Raw genomic sequence first — 16,534 nt, forward strand, 5'->3', positions numbered from 1 at the left:
TCTACATACAGCTGCCCTTCATTGTTGCAGGAGTTCATTGAAATGAACATTAGTTTAAGGTCACAAGACTCAAGGAATTGATAAAAAGCTTCATAATCGTGCCGAACTAGGAACTTAACTTCACTTTTATGTGGTTTCATCAGAGACACTTTTGATAACAAGTCAACCGTTTTAAGAAACTAATTGTTGAGTCAGACATGCAGAAGAAGCTCTGGAAGATTCTCAGCAGCAACACAGACTAATCTGCTCCTGACTGACAAAAACAAACTGCACTGGAATGGATGATACCGAGAAGCGTAGCACATGAAGAGGAGCTAATGGAGGGTGTTAGCATGAAGCTAAGGACCACACTTGAACACGACTGGAGGTTACTAGCCGGCTGGTAGCCACTCAGCTGCTAAATTAGAGGTTTACCCGAGGGACCAAAGGAGTCAATGAAAAACAAGTCGAATCTGACAAAAGGACTAGAGAATAAACTAATGTGTTAATCCATTTGAGGGCAAAACAAAAATGACTAATCAGGATTCTACTTCATTTCTAGGATGCTGTAAGTGAAGTGGACTCCCTAAAACATCTAAAACTGCTGCTGTGGTTCACGTCTTTAATGTAGAATTTCGTGTCTTATCATACTACTGGGCAGATGTGGACAGCTGTGGATTTTTTTGCACTATAATTGCAGGAATGTGCATGTGGACACGTTGAATGATGTCATATTTGAGGCTCCAAGCCGACATCCATGTTTATGTGGAGCCTTGAGAAGATGACATCATGGGGACTTTGTGAACCCATGAGGTCAACTGATGATGATTACTAGCAGTCAAGTTGACTGATAACTGATATTTGGAACAGCTGTACTAGTATATGTGCAGTAGAAGTAAATACTGGTGTCAAAGTTGTGGAAAGCAACAATTCCAACACAAAACTTTGACCCTTTAACTCAATAAGCTCCAAGCATTTTTTTGGTCCTGTTGCATTTTTACTCACTCTGGGCTCATTTTTTGCTGCAATATAAAGTCCTGCACCTCGAAGGAAGCAGAACAATCATGACAGGAAGCAGAGAAAAACCATGACTCCACATTTATACTTTACTATTTACGATTTGATAACCTCTACAAACTACTGCTTCTCTGCACCTCAGCCTGGATGTTTGCGAGTCCCATCAATTCCCGCCACCCGCTTCATATATTTATGTCATGTGATTCGGTATCTGTTCGAATCGTAAGGTCATTTTGATTGTGGGTACATCTGTACTAAACGGCCACATTCTATGTTGCCATAATTTCTGATCATCAATAACTAATAAACAACTGCCGCATTTCTAAAAATAAATAAATAAATAATGCTGCATTTGTGACAATGCCATATGGGGGAATGAGCAGCCTTGGAGGAGTACTGCGCTACTCTGAGTGCTTTTCTAGTTCCTACATGAGGCCTCTTGGCCAGGTCATGTTTGTAAATGAGAAGGCTGTCAAACATCTTTACCTGGTTAAATAAAGGTCAAATAAATACAAATTAACATTAAGTAGTCCGTTTAAACGCAAAGCGAAAGCACTGAACTGAGGAATTTCATGAATTTCGGTTCCTTTCGTAACATTACATGGCGCTAAAGATGCAAAGTTTGATTGTTGAGCAGTGGTTGGTGAAAAGGGGGTTTTCCTCTCTTTCAACAGGACGACTCAGAGTCTGGAGCGAATCAGCTCGGCTCGTTGCATCATCCAATATTCCCGCTATATGGACTCCACCCTGCAGCGCTGTTCCCTGTGTGATCTATTTATTGGAACTCACTGCATTGGAGATTTGTGGAAGTTCTTATTCCTGCACCAGTTTGTTATCAACCTGAGGATCAGTGTTTAGAGACAGAAAAACTGTTCAAATCTGGCAGCAAACTGCGATTAAACCTCTGCAGTCAATCAGTGCTGCTTCCTGTTCCGTTCAGACGGTTTAATAAGAAACAAAACAATCCTCTCTCTCTCTCTGTTTTAGATTCCTTCCTTTTTCTTCCTCCTCCTCCTCTTTCCTTTTGCAACACTCCAGGGTCACCATCTGCATGGCAACACTCGCAGCATGACACTTCCCTAACCCGGGAGGAGGAGGAGAGCGACGGAGCGCAGACCTCTCTCCCTCTATTCACAGGCCACCCATAATTCATTAGCTCCCCCTCTCATCCCCGCTGCATTTCTCTCTCCTCTGCACTGTGACCGATGCAGGTTTCTGAAGCCTCGTTCGGGTATTTTTTGGAATGAAGCTGCTGACAGTCGATTTTTTTCCCCCCGCCGCCATTCAGCATGTTTTAAATTCGACCTTTTTCACGCCGAACCTCATTCAGAAGCGACATCTTTCAGAGTGTAGAATAATGAATTTTAGCCTTTGAGGACATTATGCTGCAGTATAATCAAGCAAACCGCATCTGAGTCGTCAGCAGTGACTTTTTTTAGTGATTCATCTTCAAAACAACAAAGTACAACGTCACCATGCGCAACAGGAATTGGTCTCATAACTCTCTAAAGCAAAAAAGGTAGTTAGGTCAATATAGCCTCAAATCATCTTATTCTACATGTCTCTTTTTTTTTTTAAATCTCCCCAAAATAAACAGGTCCTTTAAAATAGATTCTGCAAAAAACAAAAAATTCTGTGGTCCTCTGCAAAACCAAAAAGCCATGACTGACTCAGCTGTGACCAACAGTTACGTGACAAAAATTCAGCGACTTTTTGGTTGAATTGACCTTTTATCATGTCAAACTTTATCTAGAAAAATGTGGTTTTCCGGCAATAAATGTTTGGCTTTGAGAACATTATACCATAGTGTAAAAATGAGACAACTCATCAGAACCAGAAGCTGTAAAAACACACAAAAAATACTGGATTCTTTGCTTTAGAACAGTCCTTGAACCGCTCTGCCAAGAAAATGAACCAACTCTAAGCTCAAAATCACTTTTTTCTACACGTCTCATGTAAAAGTCTCCCCAAAATAAACAGTTTGTTGAAATCAGATTCTGGCAAAATAAAAGAAAATAAAAAATCTGTGTTCCTCTGAAAACCTGAGAAGGCATGACTGACTCAGCTGTGATCAACAGTCGTGGTGAAAATTAATTCACTTTTTGGTTGAATTGGACATTTTTCAAGTTTGATCATTTTTTTCATGACAAACTTCACACAGAATTAAGTGGTTTGGAGCAACACGTTGTCAGAAAAATGCAGTTGTTAAAGTGTGGGACAATACAGTTAGACTTTGAGAACATTACACTGTAGCATAATTAACCAAACTCCATATTAGCCATTAACACCAACCTCTTAGGTGATTTTTTTCAATTATGCACAAGAACAATGATTTTCATTTAAAAAAAAACAAAAAAAACCCCTCTAAGCCTGAAAACCCAGTGACAGGTTTGAAACATATGCTATCTTTAGAAAAATCTGCAAAAATCACACCATTTTTCAGAGCCAGAAGCTGAAAAAAATGCAATAAAATATGGATTCTTAGCTTCCCAACAGTCCTTGAGCTACTCATGTGGAACGCGCTGCACTGCGAAGAAAATGAACCAAATCTAAGCTCAAAATCACTTTATTCTACATGCCTCATTTAAAAATGTGCAAAAAAATAAGCCTTATTCTTGAACCAGATTCTGTGAAAAACAATTAATTCTGTGCTCCTCAGCGAAACTAAAAAGCCGTGACTGACTCAGCTGTAATCAACAGTGATGCGACAAAAATTCTGTGACTTTGTGGCAGAACTGGAAATGTTTTAAATTAGACTGTTTTTCATGTCAAACCTCATTCAGAAAAAAGGCAGTTTTAAGAGTGTGGAACAATACAATTTGCCTTTGAGAACACTATACTGCAGTATAATCAAGCAAACAGCATCTTAGCCATCAGCATCAGATATTTTAGTGATTTATTTCTGAATAACAGTGTAGAAGACACACAAGAAAAATAATTTCCTTCAGAAAACAAATGGGCCTCTTGACCCTCTGAACCCTTGAAGTGTAAAATGCATGTAATCACCAAAATTACATCATTTATCAGATCTAGAAACTGTAAAAACACAAAGAATTATTGGATTTTCAGCTCTCCTATTCATTTGTAACAGATCTCCAGAGAAAGCAAACAGAATCTAAGTCTAAAATCATGATGCTAAAGTCAATACAACCCACATGCCTCATTTACAAATTTGCCAAAAATAAACCATTAGCTCGAAACACATTCTGTCAAAAATTAAAAATTCTGTGCTTCTTGACAAAACTGAAAAGCCTCAAATGACTCAGCTGTGACCAACAGTTATTTAGCAAAAATTCAATTACTTGTTTTAAATTTGACTGTTTAAAAAAAAAACATTATGCCAGACTTCATTCAGAAAAAGGTTGTTTTAAGTGTGTCCATTTGGTTGATTATCCTGCAGTATAATCAACCAAACTGTATCCAAGCAATCAAAAAAACCCAACATTTTTAATGTTATTGTTTTTCTAAATAACACTGTAAATCATAACCATGCACAAGAAAAATAACGATTTCCTTCCAAGTTGGCCCCTTGACCCTCTCTCCAACTTTTCTTCAACTACTCGTCTATGAATATTAACTAAATCTAAGCCTAAAATCACAATATTGCATCAAAATCTGTTCATTCTACATGCCTCGTTTAAAAATTTGTCAAAATGAAACCATTTGCTTGAAACATTTTCTGTCAAAAATGAAAAATTGTGTGCTTCTCAGTGAAACTAAAAAAACCATGACCGACTCAGCTGTAACCAACAGTCACCTGACAAAAATTTTGACAATTTTTTTTACGCCAGACTCCATTCAAAAAAAGGTCGTTTGAAGAGTGTGAAACAACATCCTGCAGTATAATCAACTGAACTGCACCTAAGCCACCAAAACATCAACAGTTAAAGTCATTCTTTGCCTAAATTACACTGTAAATCATAACCGTGCACAAGAAGAAGAACGATTTCCCGACAGATGGCCTCTGGAGCTGCACAGCTACAACCTGACCCTTACAAAAGCAAACCCTCGCTACGATTGGTCAGTTTTTGATTTTGGCCCCTGGTCCTGCATTGTCTGCATTTTTCTGGCTTCAATTCGAGCATCCATCAGTCACACACAAAGAGATTATTTCCTCCCCCCCCCCTCATTTCCACCAGGCAGAGTGCCAATGTTTTCCTTTCCTCTTTCCTCTCACCTCTCATCCCTCCTCTTCCACTGCTCTTGCTTTTCAGTTTGCAAGGAAAAAGCTGTTTATTTATGCAGACAAGATCTATTTTTTTCCACCTCTTTTTCCCCTGCTGGTTACATGCTTGTAGATGATCACTGAAGAAAAAAAAAAAGAGGAGGAGGAATCCAAAGATTGGAAGACAAACCTGCAAAAAAAAAAAAAACAGAAAAAAGGAGGGATTTTATAAAGAATCCGACAACGTGAAGACGGCTGTGTGTCGCCGGTGGAAACGCTCACACGGGTGTGAAGCTGCTTTATGTGGCCTCGGCCTCGCCGTGCGCATGGCAGCAGCACCTTTGAGAATAAGACTATAACAAAGTACAGCAGTAAAATACAGCCGGAGGGAATGATTAGTGTGTGTTTGTGTGTGTCGCTGGTGAAAGAGAGCGCCAGATAGAGTGCCGTGCTCCAGGTGGTGCATTATTAAACAGATTTGTCACTTTGGGCCACTGGTGTTAAGAGTGTGTGCATGTCTGTGTGTGTGTGTGTGTGTGTGCAGAAACGATGAATGTATAGGTTACAGCGAGCAGCTAAAGTTGAGATAGAAAATTAATTACAAAAACACAAGCAAAACTGGCCTTTGAACCCCAAAACCCAACGCTGGGTTGGAGATGTGTACCATCTTTGAGAAATAATCAAAGTGACATCATTTATCAGAGCCAGACACTGGAAACGCACTGAGAATCGATGGATTTTCAGCTTTCCAAAGGTCCTGGAACTACTCGTGTAGCTTAAAATGCACATATTTTTCTTTGTCTCATTTAAAAGAAACAGCAAAACAAAGTGAAATGTGAAAATGTAAATATAGTTGTAGAGTAGCGATTATTTCCTGTATTAGTAACACCTGTGGACTGTTTTTTTTTTTCATTTTTAAAATTAATAATAAAAGAAAAACAACTTTCACATCTTCCTTTTCATGATTTATGTCAAATCTTGGACATGATGAGTCCAGCTTTGTAAATTTGAAGATAGATTTTTGTCTTTTCTTAATGCTTTATTATTTAAATTGTACATATTTTTCTTCACGTCATTTAAAAAGTCTCCAAAAATAAAGCATTTCCCCACATTCTGCAAAAAACTAAAAATTCTATGATCGTCCATGCAATTAAAAAGACACGACTGACTCAGCTGCGACTACCAGTCACGTGACAAAAATTCTATGAATATTTGGCTGAACTGCAGACAGTGGACACAGAGTACACAGAATTGTTGGATTTTCACATGCAGCTCTGCTACTACAATGAACCGAATCTGAGCTCAAAATTTAAGTATTTGTTTTCACGTCTCATTTAAAAATCCACCAAAAACGAAGCATTTGCACCACGTTCTGTGAACAACTAAAAATTCTGTGATCCTCAATGTAAAAAAGAAACCAAGACTGACTCAGTTGCAACCAACAGTCATTTGATTAAAAAAAAAAAATCTGTGAATATTCAGTTGAACTGCAGGGCAAAAAGAAGACAAGTATAGAAACTAATTACACAGATTGAGAGCACAATGAAACAAAACTGAGCAATAAAATAAATGCAGCATGGCTTGAAAAGGGTGAACAGAGCGGAAATATTCAGCATGGAGAAACATCTTTGTCGGAATCGTGAAAAGTGTTGAGAGACAGGAGACAAGCATCGAAACAAATTCAAAATGTAAAATGATGCAAAATGTACAAAACAAAGAACAAAAATAACAAATCTGTGATGCAAAACCATTCCATAAAGATGTAAAATGACCAAAATGAGACAAAATTGTGACATAAAAGCACTACAAAAACCCGTAAAATATTCAGAAAGCGTATAGAAATTTTTTTTCGAGTAAAAATGTGACAAAAACAGCTTTGATTTAAGCTGTTTCATATAGAAATGTTTGATTCCTGCTTAAAAAAACTTGATGACTGCCGCAATACCCAACTTCATTGTTGCAAACTTTATTTTAGACCTAAACTGCATTTTACTGAATGACTCAAACGTTCTTTATCGGAGAGGTGACGATTTTGTTCAAAACAAAAGTTCAGGGAAATAAAAGAGAAAAAAAATCTATAAAAAGAGAAATACTGAAGAAGAAACGATAAGGATAGATAAAGATAAAACTGGAGGGATAATAAAACCGACACTATGGCAAAGAAAACAACGCAAAAAGAAAATAAACAGAAAAGACGAGGCAGTGGACATTTGATTTCATGCCACTGAACGCACACTTTATCTCGGTTTCCATCACTTCAGAGGACGTTGTGTTGATTTACGCTCATTTCTTGACATGTACGAACTCGAACCCTAATTTTAAGCCACTCCCGACTGTAAATACAAAATTTACGTTCTCACTCGAACACACACTCAGTAAAGGTGTTGCGCTTTAAATGGGGATCGTTGTTGGAGAAAAAAGCAGCGCCTGCGTTCACTCTGACACGAAACGAGACTTGTTTCAGTCAAAAACAACATCAAAGAGACACACAACGTCCTCGGATTGTGTGTCTGTGTGTGTGATGTGTAAGCCGGCGGTGGCTAGGTAATCTCACTTCTGGATGAAATCAAACAAGAGGAACGCTGAATCGGGCAACAAATGCAGAGGACGGGACGAGAACAGCGAGTCCACACACTCACAAGGCTGGGAATGATTCAGCACTGCGACTCAAACACACTCCTTGTAAAAGCAGAACAGCGTCCAGGTCTGAGCAGCTCTGGAACGTTTCTCATCTAAACTGTGTCCATTTAAACCTCTTCTTTTTTTCTTTTTTTTTCCCTCCAGATGTTTTTACTCCAGGAAACGGCAAGAAAAAAAAATCAAACATCTCCACTAAACTGGAAGATAACAAACATGCAGCCTCTTAGATTTCAAGGGTTTTTTTTTTGGCAGTTTTTAAGTTTTCATCCTGGATTACTTGCAGAACTCCAAGCATTGTCTGGATGTTTTGTGCTCCTGTCGCGTTCTTACTCACTGTGGGCTCATTTTTCACTGAAAATATGAAGTCCTGCACCTCTGTGGAAACACAACAAGCAAGACTAGAAGGACAGAAAACTCTAACATGACTCGTGTGCATTCAGACAGAATTATGACATATATCATATATAAACCAAAAAAAAGTTGAATTTCTTTCGCTATTTATGTTGCAAAAAGTTTAAAAAAACTACAACAGAAAACAGCTGTTATCAATATCGGGAGAAAAATTATAACTCTACATGCTATTAATGTTTTTACAGATCTCTTTCTATCCTCTTGGCTGTGTGTAACACTGCCTGCAGTTCAACCTAATTCCACCAAAACGTTACTGAATTGTTTCGTGACGATTAATCACAGCTGAGTCACTAAGAGCTTTCTAGTTTTGACAAGAAGTGGTTTTCCACAGATTCTAGTTGAGATAAATGATTTATTTTTCACAAATTTTTAAACAACGTGCGTAGAATTTACAGGACTTTGATGAGATATCATGATTTTTTGGCTTAGATTTGGACAATTTTCTCAACTGTACTGTACATCACACATGATTAGTTCAAAGACCGTCCGAAAGTTAAAAATCTGATGAATTCTCCTATTTTTACTGTTTCAGTTCAGCCAAAAATCATTGCAATTGTAAGAATTTTCACAATTGAACTGTTTGTCATACATGATTAGTTTATAGATTGTCTAAAAGTTGAAAATCTGATGAACTTTTCAGTTTTCCACAGATTTTAGCTGAAATATACGTTTCATTTTTTGGAAAATTTTTAAACAAGGCATGCAGAAATAACAGTATTCTGATGAAATATTGTGATTTTACGCTTGCATTTGGCCAAATCTTTTGACTGAGCCGTATGTCACTCATGACTAGTTCAAAGACTGCGGGAAAGTTGAAAATCTGGTCAACTTTTCACAGATTCGAGTTTAAATGTGTGATTTATTTTTGGAAAATTTTTACATGAGGCATGTAGAATTAACAGGGTTTTAACAGAATATTTCAATTTCACACTTAGATGTGGATCTTTTTTTTTCCGACTGAACTGTATGTCACACGTGATTAGTTCAAAGACTGTCTGAAAGTTGAAAGTCTGATGATTTTGTCGGGTTTTCACAGATTCTCGTTGAAATAAATGATTTACTTCTGGTAAATTTTCAAATGAGATCTATAGACTTACATGGATTTTGATGAAAATATGCAGTTTTATGCTCGTATTTTGACAATTTTCAGAACATAAAGACAAATCATGATTCGTTCAGTGACTGAAATGTGAAAATATGATGATTTTATTTCCAGTTTTTCAAACATTTTCAGTTTTTTTACAGAATCTACTTTAAATAAAGGATTTACTTTTTGGCTAATTTTTACGCGAGGCATGTAGAATTACAGGATTTCGATGAAAAATCGTGATTTTTAGCTGAGATTTGGACAATTTCTTCGACTGTGCTGTATGTCACACATGATTAGTTCAAAGACTGTCTGAACGGTGAAAATCTGATGAATTTTTCTGTTTTCACTGTTTCTAACTGTGATAAATGGTGTAATTGTGACATTTAAAAAAAAATAGACAACCTGTCTTTCAAATCCAGCTCCTGGGGTTCGGACAGTTTCTGTATAAAAATGTGACACTTTATAAAATCATATGTTTTGCAAAGCAACGAGTCAATGCAGCTGTCAAATTAATACAGGAGGAGTAAAACGCACAATATTTATCTCTGAGAAGTCACTAACAAGTACCTCAGAAATGCACTGACACACCAGTGCAAACCCCACAAGGATAACCGTGATTAAAAAGCGACTTCATATCAGAGGCGATGCTCCAACTTTTAATAAAACGCCGTCTTCCTCGCAACAAACTCACACCTGAAGGAGTCTTTCCTCCTCTTTCCTCCCGTCCATCATCCTCCCCCCCTCTGCCTCTTTTGTGTTTAGTGACGCACTCTCGCCTCAACTATATAATTATCTCCTCGCCGACTCCAACGAGAGGAACTCAGCCCTCCCTCTCTTCCCTCCGTCTGCCCGCCCCGTCCGCTCAATGCCGTATTGTTTCTCCGCCGCCGCAAAAGGCTTTTGATTGACGGCCGCGGGAAGCGAGGAGTGAGCAGCAAGCCCCGCCCCCGCCGCACAGCGACCCTCCCTCCTGCCAACCGCCGCTTTCACTTCGGCTTGTCAGAGGCGGCTTCGATCAAGTGATGTGATGGTTTAAAAGAAAAGCTCTGGTTGAGGTGCGTCACCAGACGGCAGCTCTAAATTGAGCTGTTTTACAAAGGCCAAAAGGTGACTTCGGCGCTTTATTCTGCAGCGGGAGAAAACCACGGCTCATGTGGAATTACAGCTCGTATTGTTTACCTGAACTGTGACTTAAGCTTCTTCTACTTGCAGCTCAGAGGTGTTTCCTCTGACCTGATAGTCATGAAAACAGCTCGACACGTGAGCCGACCGCCGTCATCGTTCCACATGCGTCAAACTCAGAGGTCCGTGCGAATTTCACGTGTAATTCTCATTCAGAACTCAACAATAGCAAATTAGCGGATTCCACATAACAGCTCCAGTGGCATTTGAAAGGGCAGACAACGCTCAAAATTGCAGCTTCAGTGGGCACTTTTCCACCTTAAAACCAGCATAATCCCGACACACTCCGACACCACGCCATCAGAGGGGATCTAAAGAGTCAAACGGTCGGTTCTGCTAATTAGGCCGATGGATTTGCGCCGTCCGGCAGCACAGACAGCGACACATGATGCAAGAAGAAGCGGGCCTTTAAGTGGATTAATTAAAACCAACACTGCAGAGGTCAGAGGTCAAGTCGTTGCTCTCGCTCCTCCCTCTCCGTCGCTGCGGGATGAAGCGAAATCATGCAGGTGATCGGATGAAGCAGAGCAATGATGGCGAATTAAAAATTTGTTTGGGGCTGATTTCGCTCATAAAATTGATCCCCAGATGCGATTTATTCAGAGGGTGATAGAATTAAAAAAACCTGCGCTGTGCCCTTCCTTTAACTGAATACACCTTGTCGTTGCCATGCGTGTGTGTGTGTGTGTGTGTTAGCCGGATGCAATCAGATGGAATTACCATGCATGCTGTTTCTCATTATGGAATAACTGAACTGCACTTGAGATATGTGATGCTCTGTGAGAGGCAGATTTCCAGCATCCGTCCGCGGAACATGAGCTCATACGTAGTGACAGAGTGTGTAAAATAGGAAAAAACAAAGCAAATATAAGGCAAAGAAAATGCACAGGAGCTGACACGCCCTGCAGAAGATCACGTGCACACGCTCGTCACTTAAAATTCCGAAGAGCTGCCTGCGTTAATCAGCTAACTGCGCTAATATGCGCGGCACGCCGGCTGATTATATCACTTCCGTAGTCCGGGAAGGTTCTTAAATTCCACCGGATTCGGACAAAGTGTTTTTGAAATTTCGCAAACGACTAAATCAGAGGTTGACGCTCGACGACGGCGGCTTGTTACTGCCGTGTTTATGATGCGAGTGTGTCGGAGCGTGACGGAGGTGAGTCTCATTAGGGGGAAAACAACGCCGCCGCCACTGCCACTGAGGTGCTTCATTAACATAGACGACTGAGGAGTGTGTTTGTGAGGGAATGAGGGAGCAAGTTTAGCAAAGAGTGACTGTGTGTTTATTAAGATGCACCAGAGAGGGCCTCTAATCTTTAAGGTTTAATCAAAAGAAGGAGAAGAAGCACCTCTTCCTGCTGTTTTTTCTTCTACTACTTCTTCTTCTTGCATAATTTGACTCTCAAGCCCCATCGCTGACCTTTGACCTTTCACCTGCCGAGCAAACATGGCCGTCCCCAGCTCCAAAACACCAATCATGGAGTCCTATCGGTGCTAAAATTAGCCTAAAAGTGACTTTTTTCCACCAAGAGATGTGTCCCCGTTAAGGAAATAGACCGAGAGCGTGTCCGCAGAGGAAGCCTCCGCCGCGGCTATTTATGAGCATGTGTCAGGTCAGCCGCACGGCCTATATTTCAGTCTGAATGGTCATCATTTGGAAATGACATCATTTAGCTCCCCCTCTTCCTCATACTCATCCTCCTCCTCTTCTTCTTCCTCGTCCATCAGCAGTTCAGTGAAATACGCCTGCTCTACATTGCTCTGCTCGCTTTCTATTTTGGATTTGGCGGATAATGATGGTCGGGATGGAGGGCAGCGAGTAGTGGAGGGGGGAGGGGGAGGGGTAAGAAATGATAAAAGAAGAGGGGGGATGCAGAGGCGGCATTAAAAGAAAAATAATTTGCGGGTCTTGAGGGTTTCTGTCTCCGTTTTTCTGAAATAGAATTTGCGATAGTCCCCGCCGCCGCTGCCGCCCCGAAATCTGTCGAGGGAATAATGACTTATTTATCAAATGGCTGAAATATTCAGGGACAAGGCCTTTTAAATCCCGGGCTTTTAAATTCATGGGGCTTTTTTTCCTCTTTCTGCTGAGATGCTTAATGACAGTGAATGTATTCGGAGTGATTTCTGCAGGTCCGAGATGTAGCCCGGATGAGTCCGATAGCTGTTTGACAAAAAAAAAAGAGGAGGGGAGGAGGAAATAAAAGAGTGCAGAGCTGGAGGAGCTTCACCTTTGACCTCACGGGAAGGAAATTTAGTATCAGGTATTCTTTGCCAAGAAATAAGTGCCTGTGTTGCCTGAAACATGTACTGGAGATAAAATTTAATGTTCTTCTAAGAGCGCTGCTGCAGCAGGCAATCAGCCATGAGTAAATGTTTCAAGATAAATTCCTGGAGGGGTGTACTTTTTTTTCTTCTTGGCTGCCAGCAACATTTTTGAGGGGACCAAATCAGTATTGGGAGGGAGGTAGGGAGGCAGGAGGAGGAGGAGGAGGAGGAGTGGGAGGGCTGGGAGGAGATAAATGAGGGTTTGCTTCGTACTTCTTCCCTGGGCTGAGATGGACGAAGTTTTGGAGATGATGGTGGCGATGAAGCGCAGGAGGGTTAATGAGATGTACGCGGACACCACAACAGCAACAGCAGCAGCAGAGGCAGCAGCTCGCATGACTCATGACAGAGCAGAGCAGCAGAGCAGGAGAGCAGCTCAGAAAAGTAGACAGCAGATAACAGAACAGAACAAAAAAAAATGCCAAAACAAAAAAATAAATTAAAAAAAAAGGTGCAAAAAAACCGTGCGTAATTACGCACCGCAGCGCCACCAAACACCACCGCCGTGGATCTCTGACACACACACGGCGGCGACCTCCTGTCTGCGCCGCGTCCCACCCTTATTTTCCCAGAGAAGAGGGGAAAAAAACACAACAAAAAATAAAAACACAGAGACAGATAGAGATAGAAGAGAGGAAGGACACCAGCGCACTTCTGCCTCCCGTTCCTCCTCCGGATACACCGACAATGGCCGAGGCTGTGGAGAAACTAACCGGGGCGCTTACCTTAACACGTTCCAGCTTTTCAGAGGGTCCAGGTCTGAAATTATAGAAACCATGGTCGACTGGCTGGGCAGCACCGGGAGAGGGAGGGGGTGCGGCGAGAAAAAGATCGAAAGAAAAAGCGGCGCAAAGGCTGTAAACTCCGTCTGCGAATGACAGCGATTGCTCGGATGCAACCCGTCCTGGTTGTTCAGTGGGTGATGAGCGCTGTCACAGCTCTCTCTCTCCCTCTCTCTCTCTCGCTCTCACCTCTCTCTCTCTCGCTCTCTCTCTCTCCGCCCCCTCCAGTACAAAGCCTGCGCGCTCTGCAGACGCGTCTCCGAGCTTCCTCCGGTCCCTCTTCTTCCACAGACAAGCTGCTGCTGCTGGAAATGCACAGATGTACAGTTGAGGAGGGTAAAAAAACAAACAAAAAAAACCCAAAACCACTCTGGAAACTCATTCACCTTTCTTTTTCTTTAAAACAAGAAAACACACTGTAGGAAAAGCGTTTACGCACCGTTTGTAAGGTCTGGCAAACTGGAAAACCAATTTGAAACAAGCAGCGTCTTGTTTGGTTTCATTTTTACGCTCAAACCTCATTAAAGGATGGATCTGATGTCGATGGGAAGTGCATGTTTAAATGCAGCTTTACTTAATTTTACTGGAAGATTCTGCTTTCGGAGACCTGTTGGATTGCACTTTTAGAGGAACCTGTTGGCATCATTTCATTAAATGCATGCCTTAATCCTTTTCAGTTTGTGTAATTTAAACTCAGATTTATCCATGAATCAATTTAAAACCAAATTAAAACTTCAGTAAATTAATTAAATTGGCTTGATAATGAATTCTTTCTCCTTATAAACATAGTTCCACTACCAATAATACATATTTTGTCAATCATTTATTCTGAAGTCGTTTTAATTCTACCCACTTAATATTGGCTGTAATTTAAACTTGAATTTCTGTGGCAATTTATTTAAAACACAATTTAAGTTGTCATAAATTAATTAAATTGGCTTGATAACTTCTCCACTTTCACATCAGGATGACAAATTCTTAATTCTTATACTATCAATTACATAGTAAATAAACCTACCTTTGATTGCAGGTGACAAGCTAATTCCGCTAACGCGAAATGTTTGTTGGATAACATTGTAGCACATTCATTAAAATTGACTTTGTACAGTATTTTTTCTCCATTTGAGCTCAGTTTTAAAAAGTTCATGAGAGCTTGTTTTTACGCTTTTCCCTCTTCTACATTGGTTATTTTAAAAATAAAACACCTTTGACAGCAGAGAACCAGCTAATTCTGCGAACTCAATATAGTTAAAGGGCTGAACATAATTTCATTACAAGTTGTCAGAGCTCAAAAAGACAAAAAATGCATGTATAATGTTAGCACCATGGAATTAAAGGCATGGTTGGAAGATTAAAACTGATTGATTTAGAATAACTTTTGAAGAAACATTGTTTTGATGAGTTGTTTCGAAGTAATTGCACCAACTTAATATTGTGTGTAAATGCAACTCAAATTTCTGTGTTGATTTAGCTTGAAACAAACTGTAGATTGTAGTGAATTCATTATAACTGGATAACGTCTCCACTTTAGCTTCAGGAGTCCTTAAAATGTGCATTTATGCTGCTAATTATTCTAAAATAATAATTAGAAATACTAATTCTCCGAATTCAGAATAATTCGTTGATTTAACTTGATTCCATTATAAGTTGTCTTAACTCAAAAAGATTCATGCACTTTGATAGTAATTGTGGGATCCTCTCAGCACCATGCATCTAAATGTACGGTTGCTTTAATCTAAATTGGTTTAGAGGAGACTTTTTCAGTTGCAAACTTTGTTTTTATGTGTTGATGTAGAACTGTTAGTAGTTCCACCAACATAACACTGAATGAAATTTAAACTCAAATTTTTTAACGAAGTAACAGTTAATTTTAAATAGTTGGAAATTAATTAGCTGGATAACTTCTAGACTTTAATTTTAGGATTTAAAGTCCTTAAAATGTGTATTCATGCCACCAATCATTCTGTAATTAGTAACTAAACATACCTTTGATTGTAGAAGAAAAGCTTATTTCTCTGAAGTCAAACTAGTTCATTGGCCGAACACAATTTCATTACGTTCTTCTAACTCAAAATAGTTGACTGAGTGAACATAATTCCATTAGAAGTTGTCAAGAAGTATCTGTGTGCACAATGTGTGCTATTTAATATATTTTACTTTATATTTTACACTTTTACTATATTTGTTGAGCATGGTGCACTTACATTTTATTGTGAGTTTGTACAATGACAATAAAGAATCTATCTTTCTGTAATGCAGAAAGATTGACGCCCTTTGAAAAGTAATTTTGGGCTTCCTGTTAGCATCTTTCTGTAATTAGAAATACCTGTGACTGTAGAGGAAAAGCTAATTCTCCGAACTGAAAATAGTTTGTTGACTGAACATAATTCCATAACTCGGAAGAATTGATGCAACCTGTTGGTTTGTTTTTGTTGTTGAGCCTAAACTTTTGCTTTTAGAGCGTAGAACGAGTGAACTTATCAACCATCTCCCTCTAGAAACAGAAATGCAAGACGTCAGAGTTGAATGCCTCTTTCAGTAAATTGTGAAACCATCATTGTTCTCATTTTTTAAAAAAAACATGCCGACATGTTAAAGGCTTCACGGCTAACTCGTGCACATTGAAACGTGTTATAACCAGAGATTCATCGGCATCAACACAACCCTGCAGAGCACCTCGCTCCCCACAAACCCCCATGTCAGCGCTAACTTCCCGTCTGACACCACCACATCCTGTTGATAACTGCTTTTTCTTTTTTCTTTTTCTATCGTTTTCTTCTCCCCTCGACATGGCAGCAGACACGTCATCCCTGGCAAAAGAGCGACACAGCAACGGCCAAGTCCCAACTATTATGAGCAGCTATCTATTTGCTCATCGGGATAAAAAACAGATGAGCCCCCGATGGTAACAAAAAGAGAAAGAAGACAGTGTCAGAA

The 16,534-nt window shown here is 39.8% G+C and overlaps 1 protein-coding gene across 2 annotated transcripts in view; it reads right to left on the reverse strand.

Annotated features, from left to right (window-relative positions):
• Positions 1–13,791, reverse strand: part of celf2 (cugbp, Elav-like family member 2) — a 302,904-nt gene extending 289,113 nt beyond the window's left edge. Inside the window, exon 1 of one of the 2 annotated variants that reach the window (XM_022193739.2) lies at positions 13,541–13,791. In XM_022193739.2, coding sequence (XP_022049431.1) covers positions 13,541–13,593 — 53 coding nt within the window. In that variant the 5' untranslated portion in view covers positions 13,594–13,791. Of the gene's footprint in view, positions 1–13,295; positions 13,319–13,540 lie in introns of those variants that run through there. The other variant, XM_051947272.1, reaches the window with a different exon arrangement.
• Positions 13,792–16,534: the final 2,743 nt, after the last annotated feature.

The sequence above is a fragment of the Acanthochromis polyacanthus genome, chromosome 1 (assembly GCF_021347895.1).
Source record: "Acanthochromis polyacanthus isolate Apoly-LR-REF ecotype Palm Island chromosome 1, KAUST_Apoly_ChrSc, whole genome shotgun sequence".
NCBI lineage: Eukaryota > Metazoa > Chordata > Actinopteri > Pomacentridae > Acanthochromis > Acanthochromis polyacanthus.